The 13569-nt window shown below is 46.3% G+C and overlaps 1 protein-coding gene across 4 annotated transcripts in view; it reads left to right on the top strand.

Moving 5' to 3' along the window:
• NUP214 (nucleoporin 214) overlaps window positions 1-13569 on the top strand; it is a 438399-nt gene that overhangs the window by 69793 nt on the left and 355037 nt on the right. For all 4 annotated transcript variants that reach the window (XM_086924798.1, XM_086924800.1, XM_086924799.1 and 1 more), the window contains exon 7: window positions 8461-8564. In XM_086924798.1, coding sequence (XP_086780924.1) covers window positions 8461-8564 — 104 coding nt within the window. The remainder of the gene's footprint in view (window positions 1-8460; window positions 8565-13569) is intronic.

Here is a 13569-nt window from a genome sequence, read left to right as displayed (position 1 = left end):
AAACCAAGTGGTTTGCCATCATACGTACGTACTGAGTCTCCCCATAAACACAACGAAGATAGTCCTTTATTGATAAGTACATATTAACCAGGGGATCCGGACTGGCTTACCCAGTCCTCTCTCTCCCTTTTGATTTGCTAATAAGAAACCGTAGTCAGAGCTCTCTATATAATTTGTTAAACACATTCATGGACAACAATTGAGACAAACTGTCATAGTATGTAATGGCTACTGAGTAAACTGAGTCCTAATTCAACGGTCATACTCGTGGTACTAACACTAGGATAAGGTGAATGATAAACATGCTACAAAACATGGTCATAAACATTACCAGTAGTCTTCTCAGACATAGTCAACAGTACAAGACACCCTAAAAATCATATTTAATCCTTGTATTACCAATATCGTAGGTGATAGTAACCACCAACAGTGGGGTAAACATAGGGAACAATTTAGAGGATAACGATTTATACACGCACCTGTAACCTGCTCACTCCACATAGAAGTGAAAGTCCTCGTAAGTTGATAAACAAACGTGCGTTCTAAAAAGTAAAAAGATAAGGGAAGCGACACTAAATATATGGAGAATCATCTGGCATTAGCAAAATGACACATAATCATGCTGCATACCTAATAACCCTGTACTGAAAACTGCGTGCGCGATGTGCGTCAAAGTCCGTTATGCGGTCATTTCTAAAGGTTCGAAAATAAGAGTGGCAGAAGTAAATCTGTAAATAAGACTGACATTTACTGACTAAACGCATAATGAAACTGCAATCTCGGGAAAGGACACAGCTTAATATTGCATACCTCGTAACTCTGCACTAAAATTGAACGTGCTGGATATTTATCCACTTCGTTCTGAGGTCGGTTCTAAGGAGTGAAAAAATAAGGGATGCAACAATGCGTCCATAATAAGACGGCTGGCATTTACTGGTTAACGCATACTAAAACTGAATACCTATTACCACGACCCTTTAACTGAACGTGAAAGATTGACATATATTATCAATACAGCGACGAATTCTAAGAATTAGGAAAATGTAAGTAAAAGTACTGACACTTAATTGAGAAGAGAGAACTTCTATAGGTTAACACATATTTGCAACTGTATACCTATGAACTTGGCACTGTTACTGAATGTGCACGATGATCGAGAATGACCTTACAGTGGTGAATTCTGTGGGGTAAAAAATAAGAGAGACACTTAATGCAAAAACTGAAAGAACCTCGTATAGACTATATTAACTGTCACTAAGTAAAACTGGTTACTTATTAAATCGGCACTGGGACTGAAATATACACGGTGTTCCACTCTTACAAATCCGCGGTTAGGTGGGTATTTCTAGAATAAGCAAAAACATACTGAGCAACTATACTTATAGTATATGTGAGTAACTATCGTACAACCGTAAGAGCCGCTGATGCATACCTTAATGCTTGTTGAACTAGGCGAAGATAACTGTATAAGTATGACGCTGTTCCAGGCCTATGTCGGCGGTCGATATCTGCAAACACAGTATATAGACAGTATATTAACTGTTAGATCGAACCCAAGATACTTTACTCGGAAACTATCTTACCGGCTTCTAATAAGTTCCTGCTACACCCGCGGTCAATCCGAAAGTAAGGCGTAAGGATACAATACCAGCTTTAAATAGTACCTATTTTAATACGGTGCACCTGAAGTCAGTACGGAATTCTGGGACATGTAGTTCACATACATTAATTTCCATCATATACGGAAACCGAGAACTGTCCACCAAATGTGAAGAATAAACAAACGGAAGCGATTAATATTTCAAAACTAAAATCCAGGCTTTCGAGCAAATGCAACAACCCAACACACAAATCTGAATCTGAATCATATCCAGAACGGATATACTCGTCAGTGAATATCGGTAGCGAAATGTAAGACCTGTGGACTTAAATACAAACCAAAAGACAATCCATAAAATGTGTGGATGGCAGTGTCTGATGTGTCTCGATATAATAATGTTCACAATACAATGTAATCATGTCTAAACATAATATTATAACTACTGTCTGGCCTAATTGCATATAAAACAAGCATTTACAATGCAATGGTCTCGGCATCATTAAAGGTAGAGCTATTGGCATTGCTCATGACATTTCTTTTTTTTTCTTTAAATCATAAATAAATGTCATTGTCATTTACATTGCCAATACACAGCACTCTGCACCTGCACTCACTACTCTGCACACACTCACTACTCTGCACATGCACTCACTACTCTGCACATGCACTCACTACTCTGCACCTGCATTCACTACTCTGCACTCACTACTCTGCACTCACTACTCTGCACCTGCACTCACTACTCTGCACCTGCACTCACTACTCTGCACCTGCACTCACTACTCTGCACTCACTACTCTGCACCTGCACTCACACTTTGCACTCAACAGCACACACCACTCTTCACACACTCGCACTCTGCACTCAACAGCACACACCACTCTGCACACACTACCACACTGCACTCAACAGCACACACCACTCTGCACCTGCACTCGCAGCTCTGCACCTGCACAGCATAATAGGTGATCTCAGGTGCAGCGTTAACTTTACACATACAGTCCTAGGATTAGTGTTAGAGTGCTGGGGTGGGAGACCTGCCAATCTAAGTAATTGCATTCACTTTCACCACGTCTTACCTTATTTTGTTATTATGTAAGCACATATTACCTCAACCTGGCACACATCTAGCCAGCTACAAAGCTCTGATAGTTAATGAATATTTATTGGCTGGATAACTGCCATGAGTCTGTTTAATCTGCCAAAAACACACATTATTTGCAATGCTATACAAAAGCTCAAAGTTCAAACGTAAATAATAATGCAGGAACAAATTAGCATGGAATTTGTCTAAAGAAAAGTGCAGAGGCTCAAAGTTTTCTTAGAGGCGTGTTGTTGCCAAATGCCGGGGTTGCCGATTAAGTTGATTCCACTTCAAGCAAGCCTTTTTTTACACCACCCTACACTCCCTGTCTCTTTATCTTAATCTTGCAGTATTTTCGCCAATGTGTCTCCCTTTGTCACCTTTTGCTTATCTTTCTCTTCATCCTTGTCTTCCACCTTTTCTGCCTTTCCAGCTTAGACCAACCAAAGTCTGACTATAAAAAATGCCCTGGTCTACAAAAATGAGCGTCTCTAGCCACCGGCTAAAATTAAGCACTGGGCGTCATGGTGTACAGTTCACAGAATACAGCAGCCAGCAAAAGAGTTTAAAACGCTGCATGTAACTTTTGAGAGCAGGAGAGCTGCGGGCAGAAGGAAGGGGGGCAGAGGAGAGACGAAGGGGGGCGGGGGGTGCGACGAGAGACGGAGAGCTGCGGGCAGAGGGAAGGGGGGGGGGGGGAGACAGAAACTCGGGATCAGGCTGTAATACCGGGCTGCACATGTGGGCCGGGTGCTGTGGACTAAAACGGCAACTTAGGCAGGCAGCGAGTGTATTGGGAAGGAAAATCAAAGCTGCCTGCTAGTTTTCCATCTGTCTGCCTCTGGCCAATAAAGGCACCGCACGCGTGGTCAGCAGGGCGAAGGCCTTTCCGGAAAAAACAGCAGGCAGGGCGCGGATCCACGAGGGGGTGCTGGGCACGCACTGTCTGCTAGGTCGCATTAATTTGTTTGACAACAACAGAACACTGAGACACATATCACGTGGAAGGCTCCTGATCTTTTGGATATCTGAATTCAGCTATCGGGCACCGGAGCAGAGTGTGACAATTAGCAACAGCGCACTAAATGGCAAGCAGGCTGCCTCAGTACTTACTGTGTCTAAGTGTCAGAGTCCAGGCTGGCGAGGTAAAGTTGCGGCCCGCGACAACGCCGCGTGAGGGCATGAGGTGCTGTCCTCTACTCTGCGCAAATTCAAAATGGGGGCTCGGGGGGCTTCTCTGCGTCCTGGGGCTGAGGTGTGTACTCCACGGCGTCGTGACTGCTGGAGTGAACTAAGTAGGCGAGAGAGATGGGAGCTCCGTGGGGGGAGAGTGGGGGGAGGTGAGCAGCGGAAACGGGGGTGCGAGGAGAGACGAAGGGGGGGGCAGTGTGCGACGAGAGACGAAGGAGGGAAGGGGGGGTTGGGGGAGATAGACAGAAACTCGGGATCAGGCTGGATGCACATGATAAGAAACAGCGAGAAGCAGCATGGAAACAGGGACGTCTGGATCAAAAGTCGGGAGCAGCAGCAAGGGAACAGTGTCATGTGGGCCTCGGATAGACCGATCTAGCAGGATGAAGCTGTGGCATATTTTCCGGCATGATCAAAGACCTGCTCCATGACTATGCTTTAGTGGAGGTGTGGAGGCTCCTCCACCCTCGCAATAAATATCGTACTTTTGTCTCTTGTATGACTACTCGTAAAGAATTTCAGTTTTGGTCCCATAAACTGGAGCAGGGCCTGTGCAGTCATGTGCGAGCTGGCCACCGCACACAGCAGCAATTACACTTGCACCAGAGGTTATGAAGCAGCTCAAATACATTTACAATGTCGCATGAGAGCGGGGGACGAAGGAGAGCTGCGGGCGGAGGGAGGGGGTTAATGAGTATGCTTAGCAGGGCTGACCCGGCCTTTCCTTCTTCTCTGGAACAGAAACTGGGAACAGAAGAGGAAGTGCTGGGAAGACGGGCAACGAAATAAAAGGGAAAGTTTGGGTGGTAAAATTGGAGACATTACTGAAGCAAATGAGAAGGTGTGCACTTGTATGTCGTGGATAGTACTGACAGTTGTCTTGCTGCATACTCCAAACCAAGGAAAAGAGGATACATTTACTCAACTGACTCTGAGGAAAGTACACGGATGTGCAGATGGAAACGTTATTATGTGGTTATAAATGCAGAGTTGGCCAGAAACCGGTTAGATAATAACTGAAATACTGGCCCTGTAAGAAACCAATAATGCTATAAGATTGTCGGTGAGCAGAAGATGCTCCCAACTTTCCAAGAAGGTCGGTTGCTTTGAGGGATGTAGTATGGAAAAATGGCTGAAAGCTCCACCTTGTATCTGCAGGTAGGCATTATACTTGGCATTGCTCTTGTGGGTAAAGTACAGGTCATAGCGCTGCTGGGAGGATGGGAATGTCGTTGATGGGGGCACCCTGACTGTGCTACACATGGCTTTCTGTGGTGTCCATTGGCTGGCTGCGTGGAGTACCTTGAGGCTTTCTAGGTGTCAGACCATCTGCATGCGGGGTGGGGTTTGGGGGGGGGGGGAGGGGGGCTTGCCACCAGAGTGCCATGTGCGGCTTGATGGGTTCCATTCACAGACGAGGCTGTGACTGCGTTTTTACGTAAAACATGTGTGCTTTCGCCATGCTAGCTTCTGACACGACTTCCAGTTTAGTGTGATCCATATTTCACTTTGTATACAAGTAAACGAAAGCCACTTAATTCACAGAGTTTTGCAGATGCACTTTCATAGCGTGAAGTTGCATCACATCGGGTTAGTCATTCATTCAGCGCTGGTACAGTGTCAGAGCTTCACGGAGGCGCTACAACGGCGTGTCTGTTTGGGAAAAGAGCCCTTTATTAGGAGTGCGCGGTTGGTCGATCGAGCATTGAGTCACGCTGGCTACCACAGGCGGCTTTCAGCAAGTGGGCGTCTTTAGTGGACGTGCACTGAAGAAACCCCAGGAAGTAGCTCTGTTTCAGTGAGCATGCAAGGGAAATTCCGACCCTGTGGGTGGGGGGGATGTGGTTTGAACAAAACCAAGGGGGGCGGTGAGGAGGGCGCCGAGTAAGAGGTGGCATATGATGCGCACACACAACACATCTGGAAGGAAAGCCGAGGCCTACAAATTAAGGTTAAACTATGGACCCCTGAATGTCCGAACAGTTATAAAAATCTAGAGGTCCGCAAGGGTGGATTGCACACGTGCTGCAAAGGAAGATATTCTTCCTTGTAAGGAGCAGAACCAATGGAACGTGGGTGCTTGAGTTTTAGGGACACAGAACCTCAGATCTCGAATGTCACAGGGTGCAAGGGCCTCAGCATCTGAGTACTCTAGTGCACAGACCCTCAGATCTCGCCTGTCACGGTGCAAAGGCCTCAGCATCTGAGTACTCCAGGGCACAGAACCTCAGATCTGGACTGTCACAGGGTGCACGGATCAACCGTGGGGCAGAGCAGGACGACGGAGCTGCGGGGGGAGGGAAGGGGGAGGGCAGAGCAGGACGACGGAGCTGCGGGCGGAGGGAAGGGGGGGGGGGGCAGAGCAGGACGACGGAGCTGCGGAGGGAAGGGGGGCAGAGCAGGACAACGGAGCTGCGGGCGGAGGGAAGGGGGGGGGGCAGAGCAGGACGAAGGAGCTGCGGGCGGAGGGAGGGGGGGAGCGGGACCGGGACGAAGAAGGGCTGCGGGCGGAGGGATGGGGGAGGGGGACGGAGCTGCGTGCGGATGGAAGGACAGAGCTGGACGAAGGAAAGCGGAGGGAAGGGGGGACGAGCAGAGCAGCTCAGAGCAGCTCTGGAAACAACCACCGTCTTTCTCCGAGGCAAAGCAGAAATGCCTCGGAGAAAGCATGGTCATTTTCGCATTTGGGGGCGTGTTTTGCTGTTCTGAGTGACGGACAACGTCACTGTCTAAAGAACGCAAAAAATCACGCCCCCAAATCCGAAAAGGACGGGGCTACATTGGAGTGACTGATCTCTCCTCCAATGGCTGGCCTCCGTTTAGGAAGCCAGCCAATTGAGGAGAGGTCAAGTACAGAGGCGGATTCAAGCTCCGTACTCAAAATCATTAATTCTCTGACCGGAAGCTGGCAAGCCAGCTTTTCCGGTCCGAGACCTAAAAAGGGAAGCTAAAAGGGGCCCTCTACATAAAGTAGTCACAATCTACGGGAATGTTAATATCCTGATGGCCTATGCTCTAATCAGATATGACATGAAGAAGTACATACATAACTAGATTATCACAAGTTGTCTTCTAAACTCGTAAAGACATACAAAGTTTCTTTGTATGCCTTTCTTTTGTTGCTTTGGCATGGGATTGAGCAACGTGTGCCTATCCAAGATCTCCAATCTATCGACTGTTTTGCCATTGTGCAACATTCCGTCCATCACCTTGTGTGTTTTGCTGTTCACCCTATGTGGAAAGGGTATGCCCAGACGTGGGTCCTGTGCTCACTACGTCACTGACTTGGCCCCAGCCCTGACCGCCTGTCTGCTGTTCCTTGTCAAAGCTGCGCCAAAGACATCTGATCAGGACTGCTTGCCTTCAGTAAAGAACCAAGACCTCCCCTGGAATCGCAGAACTGTTCCCTGCATCCTGCAGAGACTTCAAAGAAAGGACTCTGAGGACCCCGGTACCACCAAAACCTGAAGCCACCACTGCACCTGCCCTTCCAATCCGAGTGAAGTGGGCCAACGGTGTCATCTAGGTCCCCTGGAGCCCGTCATGGTTTTACCCCTCGTGGACACTCCGATGTCGCCTGCAGCATCTGCACACGCAGGACCCCTCTACCATGACTGTTCCCTGTAAGAAAACCTGGTGCCTAAATATACCTCTGCACCCTTAGCCCTTAGCCCCTGGGCCCTGGAGGAAAGGACCAGGTGTCCTTACGTCCCCGAGCATCGTGAGACCTAAGCACCCCCACCCTCCTGACTCCTCACTCCAATGAGAGACGTCTGGTTCAGTGTTTCCCAAACTGGTGGGTCGCAAAAGTCCAAGCAATAAGTAAGTAAAGAAGCCGTTAAATCCTGTATTTATCTGGTCACATTTGCAGCACTGCAAAGACTGACATTAAATGTCAGCCTGTAACTTCTCAGAAATTGCGGCTTATTTTCTTAACAAGACGATTAGTGTTTACAAACTCCTCACACTTTGCAGTCAGAGAAAGACAAATAAAGTGTATTATGTGACAATCTTGCTGCGGTATAGGACGAGTGAAAGGAAAGGATGTAATTTTCTTTGTAACACAACAAAATGTAAATACCTGTAAAATTTGTTCTGTACACTTTTAGAAGTTAAGAATGCAAAAATGAAGACATTTTTTTGGGGGGGAATACTGAAGTGTGAGGGGAAAATGATTTTAATAGGATGAAAAAAATCAAGACACTTTACTTGGTGATGCAAAAATGTCTGTGCAAATGTAGTGGCTATTTCAATGGAAAATATGTTCACTGTAACTGACAGCGTTCTAGCTCGTTTCCTCTTATTTTTGCATCAGGCAAGTTGTGCTTGGAGCATGTTCTATAATTACACTGCAGCGTCTTTGCCGTAATGTTAGTTGTGCTTGGATGCAAGTGATAATGTCAGTAATTAGTGGCTAACCGCGTTCTGTAATTACAGTGATCTGCTTAATGTGCTGAGAGATGTAATTGTGAGACCCTGTTATCTCTGAGAAGAGAGCTTGTAGAAATTAACACATGCCAGTGCTGCTGCATTTTTTTTGTGTGTACGGCCTGTGCTAATTCCAACATACCCTTCTCTCTTGCAGTCCTTGATGTGCTGTGGATTGGCACCTACGTCTTCTCTGTGGTGTATGCCGCTGCCGATGGCTCTTTGGAGACTTCTCCTCAGCTGGTGATGGTTGTACTACCGGTATGTGTGGAGTTTGCAGATTCATCCTAACATGAACCTTAATTTTGTATTCCAGCCACCCTTGCCCTATCAACCCCACTCCCAATCAGAATCTGTCATGTGCAGTTCCTGCTTTTTACCCACCGATTCAGCAGGCATGCACCACTGGTTGATTTCATGTTCACTGACAGTATTTTTTTAAACGGTTTTTAATTTTTTTTTATAAACTAAATAACCAGAAACATCTCAGGAAACATTTGCAGCTGTTTGTGGGTATAGTAGTAAATTCCCAACATACCGATCCTTTTATTTGCTACTGTTCCGCAAATTACTGTCCCTATACCCAATATTTACTCCAAAGGATACTAACCGTATTTGGCCTTCTTGGCACATTAAGAATTTCATGGATGGATAACCTGTCAATACAGAAACTGAACGTGCTGTTGCACCAGCTCTTGGTAAGCAGCTGGCAATGTGTAAGAGGACAAGGGCAATGTGTTGGGTATCAAGAGTCATCTGAAAGTGCACAGTGAGTGCCGATGACCATGAATCTGATGAAGTAGAATCCAACAGTATAATTCTATTGGGTTATTTTTGATTTGTAAGCAAGTATTTAGAATCACTTTAATTGTGATTCTGTGAAAAGTTGTTGGAGTTGTACTGAGATGGGGCCATACCTTGGACCCATACCCTTGTAATAAATAGATTGTGATCAGCTAAACATTTCCACTATGGTGTGTTTGCCCTCCGGAATGAGCATTCATCTAGGACTGGGTTGTTTTTCTAAGGGAGACAGGATAAAATATGGTTGGTTATAAATAAAATGTTGTATTGGTATGATTAGCTGTGCAATAATACTAAGGAAACGAACAAGGGAACTAACCTGAAACCGTTGGTCCTCATTGGGATTATAAAACCATTTTTTAAGGGTTTGTTTTGGGGGGAGTGGGGGGCTTATGTCAAAACCTATTACATGTCCATGGACATTTGGATACCTTACATTAGAACACTCTTCTAGGTATTCAGAGGGTGTTCTGCCACCACACAGTTTTTGCCCAGCAGGCTTTCTAACCTTGATTTAGCATTTCGTTTTTGACAGTCCTTTCATTTCAAACCCCCTAAAAGGGAATCTCTCCATTGAAGGGCCAAAATATATCTGCAAGTGAAGGTATGGCAGTTCTAGTACCCTTCTGTGATGATCTCTCCTGCAAAGCCACATGTACAGGAGGTTCAGATTGCTGTGCCAGTGCCCTGTGATGCTGTCCTACCTTACCACTCACTGTGGCTGATGCTCAGACTAGTAACTGTTGGCACAGACAGCTGGCCACTATTGAAATGTGGTAGCCAAGCAGATGAGGTATCAAAATAGGAGCTGCTACCAGCAGAGGAAGCCAATGGGGTGCATGAGATGAAAGCAGGAGAGATGAAAAGAAGGGAAAGAGAGGAGAAAACAGGAGAGTGAGAAATAGTGGAAGCAAGCAGGACAGAGTGAGGAATAGTAGAAGGATGAGCCACTGAGGGGTGTAAGGAATGATTTAGAAAGACAGGGGAGCTGGATCAAATTATGGAAGGAATTCATGACATCAGGAGAGAAATGGAATGCCGATCCAACTTATTTCACGGTCTGTAACAATAGAATACAAACAGTTTACTCTCTAAACTTGAAAAATATCTCCTGTGTTATGCTGGTGACATGTGAAGTTTTCCAAGTGTTTTTATTTTTGTTTTAATTGGCACAACCCTCTGAGGGCTGTTTCTCCAGTATTAGGGTGTCTTCTAGATTCACATGCTTGAATAATTCCCCGTTGTTGAAGTTGGAGTCCCACGGTACATAAAATAGTAGTAAGAAACATATCTATCTATCTATCTATCTATCTATCTATCTATCTATCTATCTATCTATCTATCTATCTATCTATCTATCTATCTATCTATCTATCTATCTATCTATCTATCTATCTATCTATCTATCTATCTATCTATCTATCTATCTATCTATCTATCTATCAATACAAAAGAAAATAAAACCTTAAAGTATCATAGAACAACATAGGTCCATACAAAGCATTGAGGGAAGAGTTCACTTTAGTAACATATCCATGTCATTATAATAGTCCACATTCCAGCCAATCAGGCTGTAGCACCCTCTAGAACCTTCTCCTCAGAATCTCAAGCCCTCAGATTTTCTACTGCATGTCGTGTGATGGGAGTGTCCCTGAGCTCTGCTCAGTTTTCTTCATTTTCAACCTACTTCGACGTCGCCCAGCACTCTGACAACGTCTACAACGTCGACGATGGTCATGGAGGACCGGCCTATTTCGTCCATTGTTAAGATTTCGTCGACAGTGAAGAAATCCGTTTTGTCGAAGAACCTTCCTAAGCGACATTCGTCGACAAAGACTTCGTCGACGCGTCATGTCTCTAAGCCGCTACCTGTTTCGTTGACGGTGGTCTCGTTGACGTCGAGTACCTCGTCGACTACTGCTTCGTCGTCGATGGCTCCGTCGACGCTGGAGACTTCGACGACAGCGATATCTTCGTCGACGCCTGTGTCATCGACGGCAAAGGCCTCGGCTTCGGCGACGGCAACCACTTCTTCGTGGACGCCAGGGACATCATCGACGAAGCCCTCAATGACGACTTTGACGGCGGGCAGTTCGTCGGGACTGTCGACGGGGTAATATTCTCTGACGACTGTGACCACCTTAATAGTGGTGACAGCTACAACTGTTAAACGTCCTGCTCCACTGGTTTTGAGCCCTGTCCAACATGGGTCAGGTCCACCTGCTAAACTATTTGCGTCTGCAGGGGAAGACTCTTCAGATGACTCATATGCAGATGACACCTTTCGTGCTGCAAGTAGCCCGACAGAGCTACATATTACATATCAAGACTATGATGATGATGATGGAACGGGACTCTCACATCTCAGTTCCAGATGACCCACATGATGACCATGATGTTCCCCAATGTCTTTGATCACGAACCTCAATATATGCTGGAGGATTACAATCGTCGTTTCCCACCTTCTTTGCAGGCCTCTCCACCGCCCCCTTCCAAACAGGAGTTCCTTCAGGTTGCACCGGCCCGATCACCAGTTCCTCAGGACCATGGTAATGATGATGACAATCATAACGATACAGATCAAGATGATGACGCTATCCTAGCACATTGGGACAATTACCAGGCTCAGACTCCATCGCCTCCTCCTGCCTCTCCTCTGGCTTCTCCTCCAGTGGGCATTGGGGTTTTCACCTTTTGATGGCGAGAGCCGCAAAGCGCTTCCACTTGCCTATGGTCGTCAGACAAGAGGACTGTTTTCTTTATGATTTTAAAGATCAACCTTTGAAACAGGTGCATGCCATTCCTATTATTGATTTCATTTGGAAGGAAGGGCTCAAACTCATGGAACGGCCTAATTCAGTTGCCGCCGAACTTCCACGCCTAGACAAAAAATATAAGGCACCAGAAGATTCGCCTGCCTGCCTTGTGTCTCAACCAAAGCCAGACTCTGTCATTACGCAGGCTGCCCAAAAGAGATAGCGTAATCCAGCTTCTCCTTTAACGTCCCCGCCGGACCAGGAAGGTCGACTCCTGGATACCATCTGCAAAAAGTTCACTACGATGGCTGCGACTACAGTCAGGGCGGCAAATTCTTCAGCCATCCTCGGCCGATACGACCGACAAATGTGGTCGGAGATCACAGCTTTGGTCAACCTGATTCTTCCAGGGCGGTGGCACATAAGATCCCGCAAGAGGGTGAGAAAATTTCATTGGAAATTATAGACTGTGCAGTCGATATTTCCTCTACAGGTTTCAGACAACTGGCAGGTGCTGCAGTCTTAAGAAGGCAGGCCTGGCTTAAGGCTATGTCCTTTCGGCCTGAGGTGCAAGCAAAAATACTCGATTTGCCCTTCGATGGAGAGTCCCTCTTCGGCAAGCATGTGGACGATGCCTTGAGTCCATCAAAAAGGATATGGACACTGCTCGCGTCCTGGGATCTCTCCAATATCGGAAGCGACGATTTCGTGGAGCACATGGCAGGGGCACGTCCTCCAATTTTTGTGACTCCTCCCAGTACCGCTCCTATGGTGAGAACAGACGGCGTTACTCCAACCAGAGTCAGACTAGACAGACTGATTCCAGGCCATATAGGAGAAAATCCACCTACAGAGGGGGTACCTCCTCCAAAAAACAATGACTTTCAAACAACCAAGTCTCATCCTGCTCTGAAGATTGGAGGTCGAATCTCCTAACACTTTTACAATTGGTTAAAAATAACATCAGATCGCTGGGTCTTGGATGTGATTTCACGAGGCCACGCTCTAGAATTTCTCAAGTTTCCTCCCAACCGCCCTCCATCTGGTCCCCCTCCAGCACACTTGAAGGTACTGTTTGCACAAGTTGCAGTTATGATTCAAAAAGGAGCAATCAAAGTGGTTCCTTGATTACAACAAGGGACGGTCTTTTATTCCTGCTTTTTTCTTATCAAGAAGAAATCAGGAGAGTGGCACCCGATCTTAGATCTCCGAGCCCTCAACAAGTTCATCAAGTCCCAAACATTTTGAATGCTGACTGTGTTGGAAATCTTACAGTTCCTGAACCCCGAAGAGTTCCTCTCCACAATCGACCTCCAAGATGCCTACTTTCATGTGCCAATCCATCAAAGACACAGAAAGTGCCTCCGTTTCAAAGTAGGAACAAAGCACTTCCAATTCAAGGTTCTGCCTTTTGGCCTTCGTTCCGCTCCGAGGGTCTTCACAAAGATCATGGCTCTGGTAGAGGCTTATCTACGCCTACAAGGCATACAAATTTACCCATATTTAGACGACCGCCTGATAAAGGCCCCAACCTTTCTCGCAGCACAACAACACACTCAGACTTGCCTGTCAGTCTTCAAGAACTTGGGTCTTTCCATCAACTACGAGAAATCGCATGTCCTTCCGGCACAACAAAGAGTCTTTCTGGGAGCATTAATAGACCCACATATAGCAAAGGTGTTTGTTTCGTTAGAGCGCCAAGCTCT

This window comes from Lissotriton vulgaris, chromosome 5 (genome assembly GCF_964263255.1).
Source record: "Lissotriton vulgaris chromosome 5, aLisVul1.2, whole genome shotgun sequence".
Lineage (NCBI taxonomy): Eukaryota > Metazoa > Chordata > Amphibia > Caudata > Salamandridae > Lissotriton > Lissotriton vulgaris.
The sequence above is the reverse complement of the archived record's forward strand: the minus strand, read 5'-3'. Positions and strand labels throughout refer to the sequence as shown.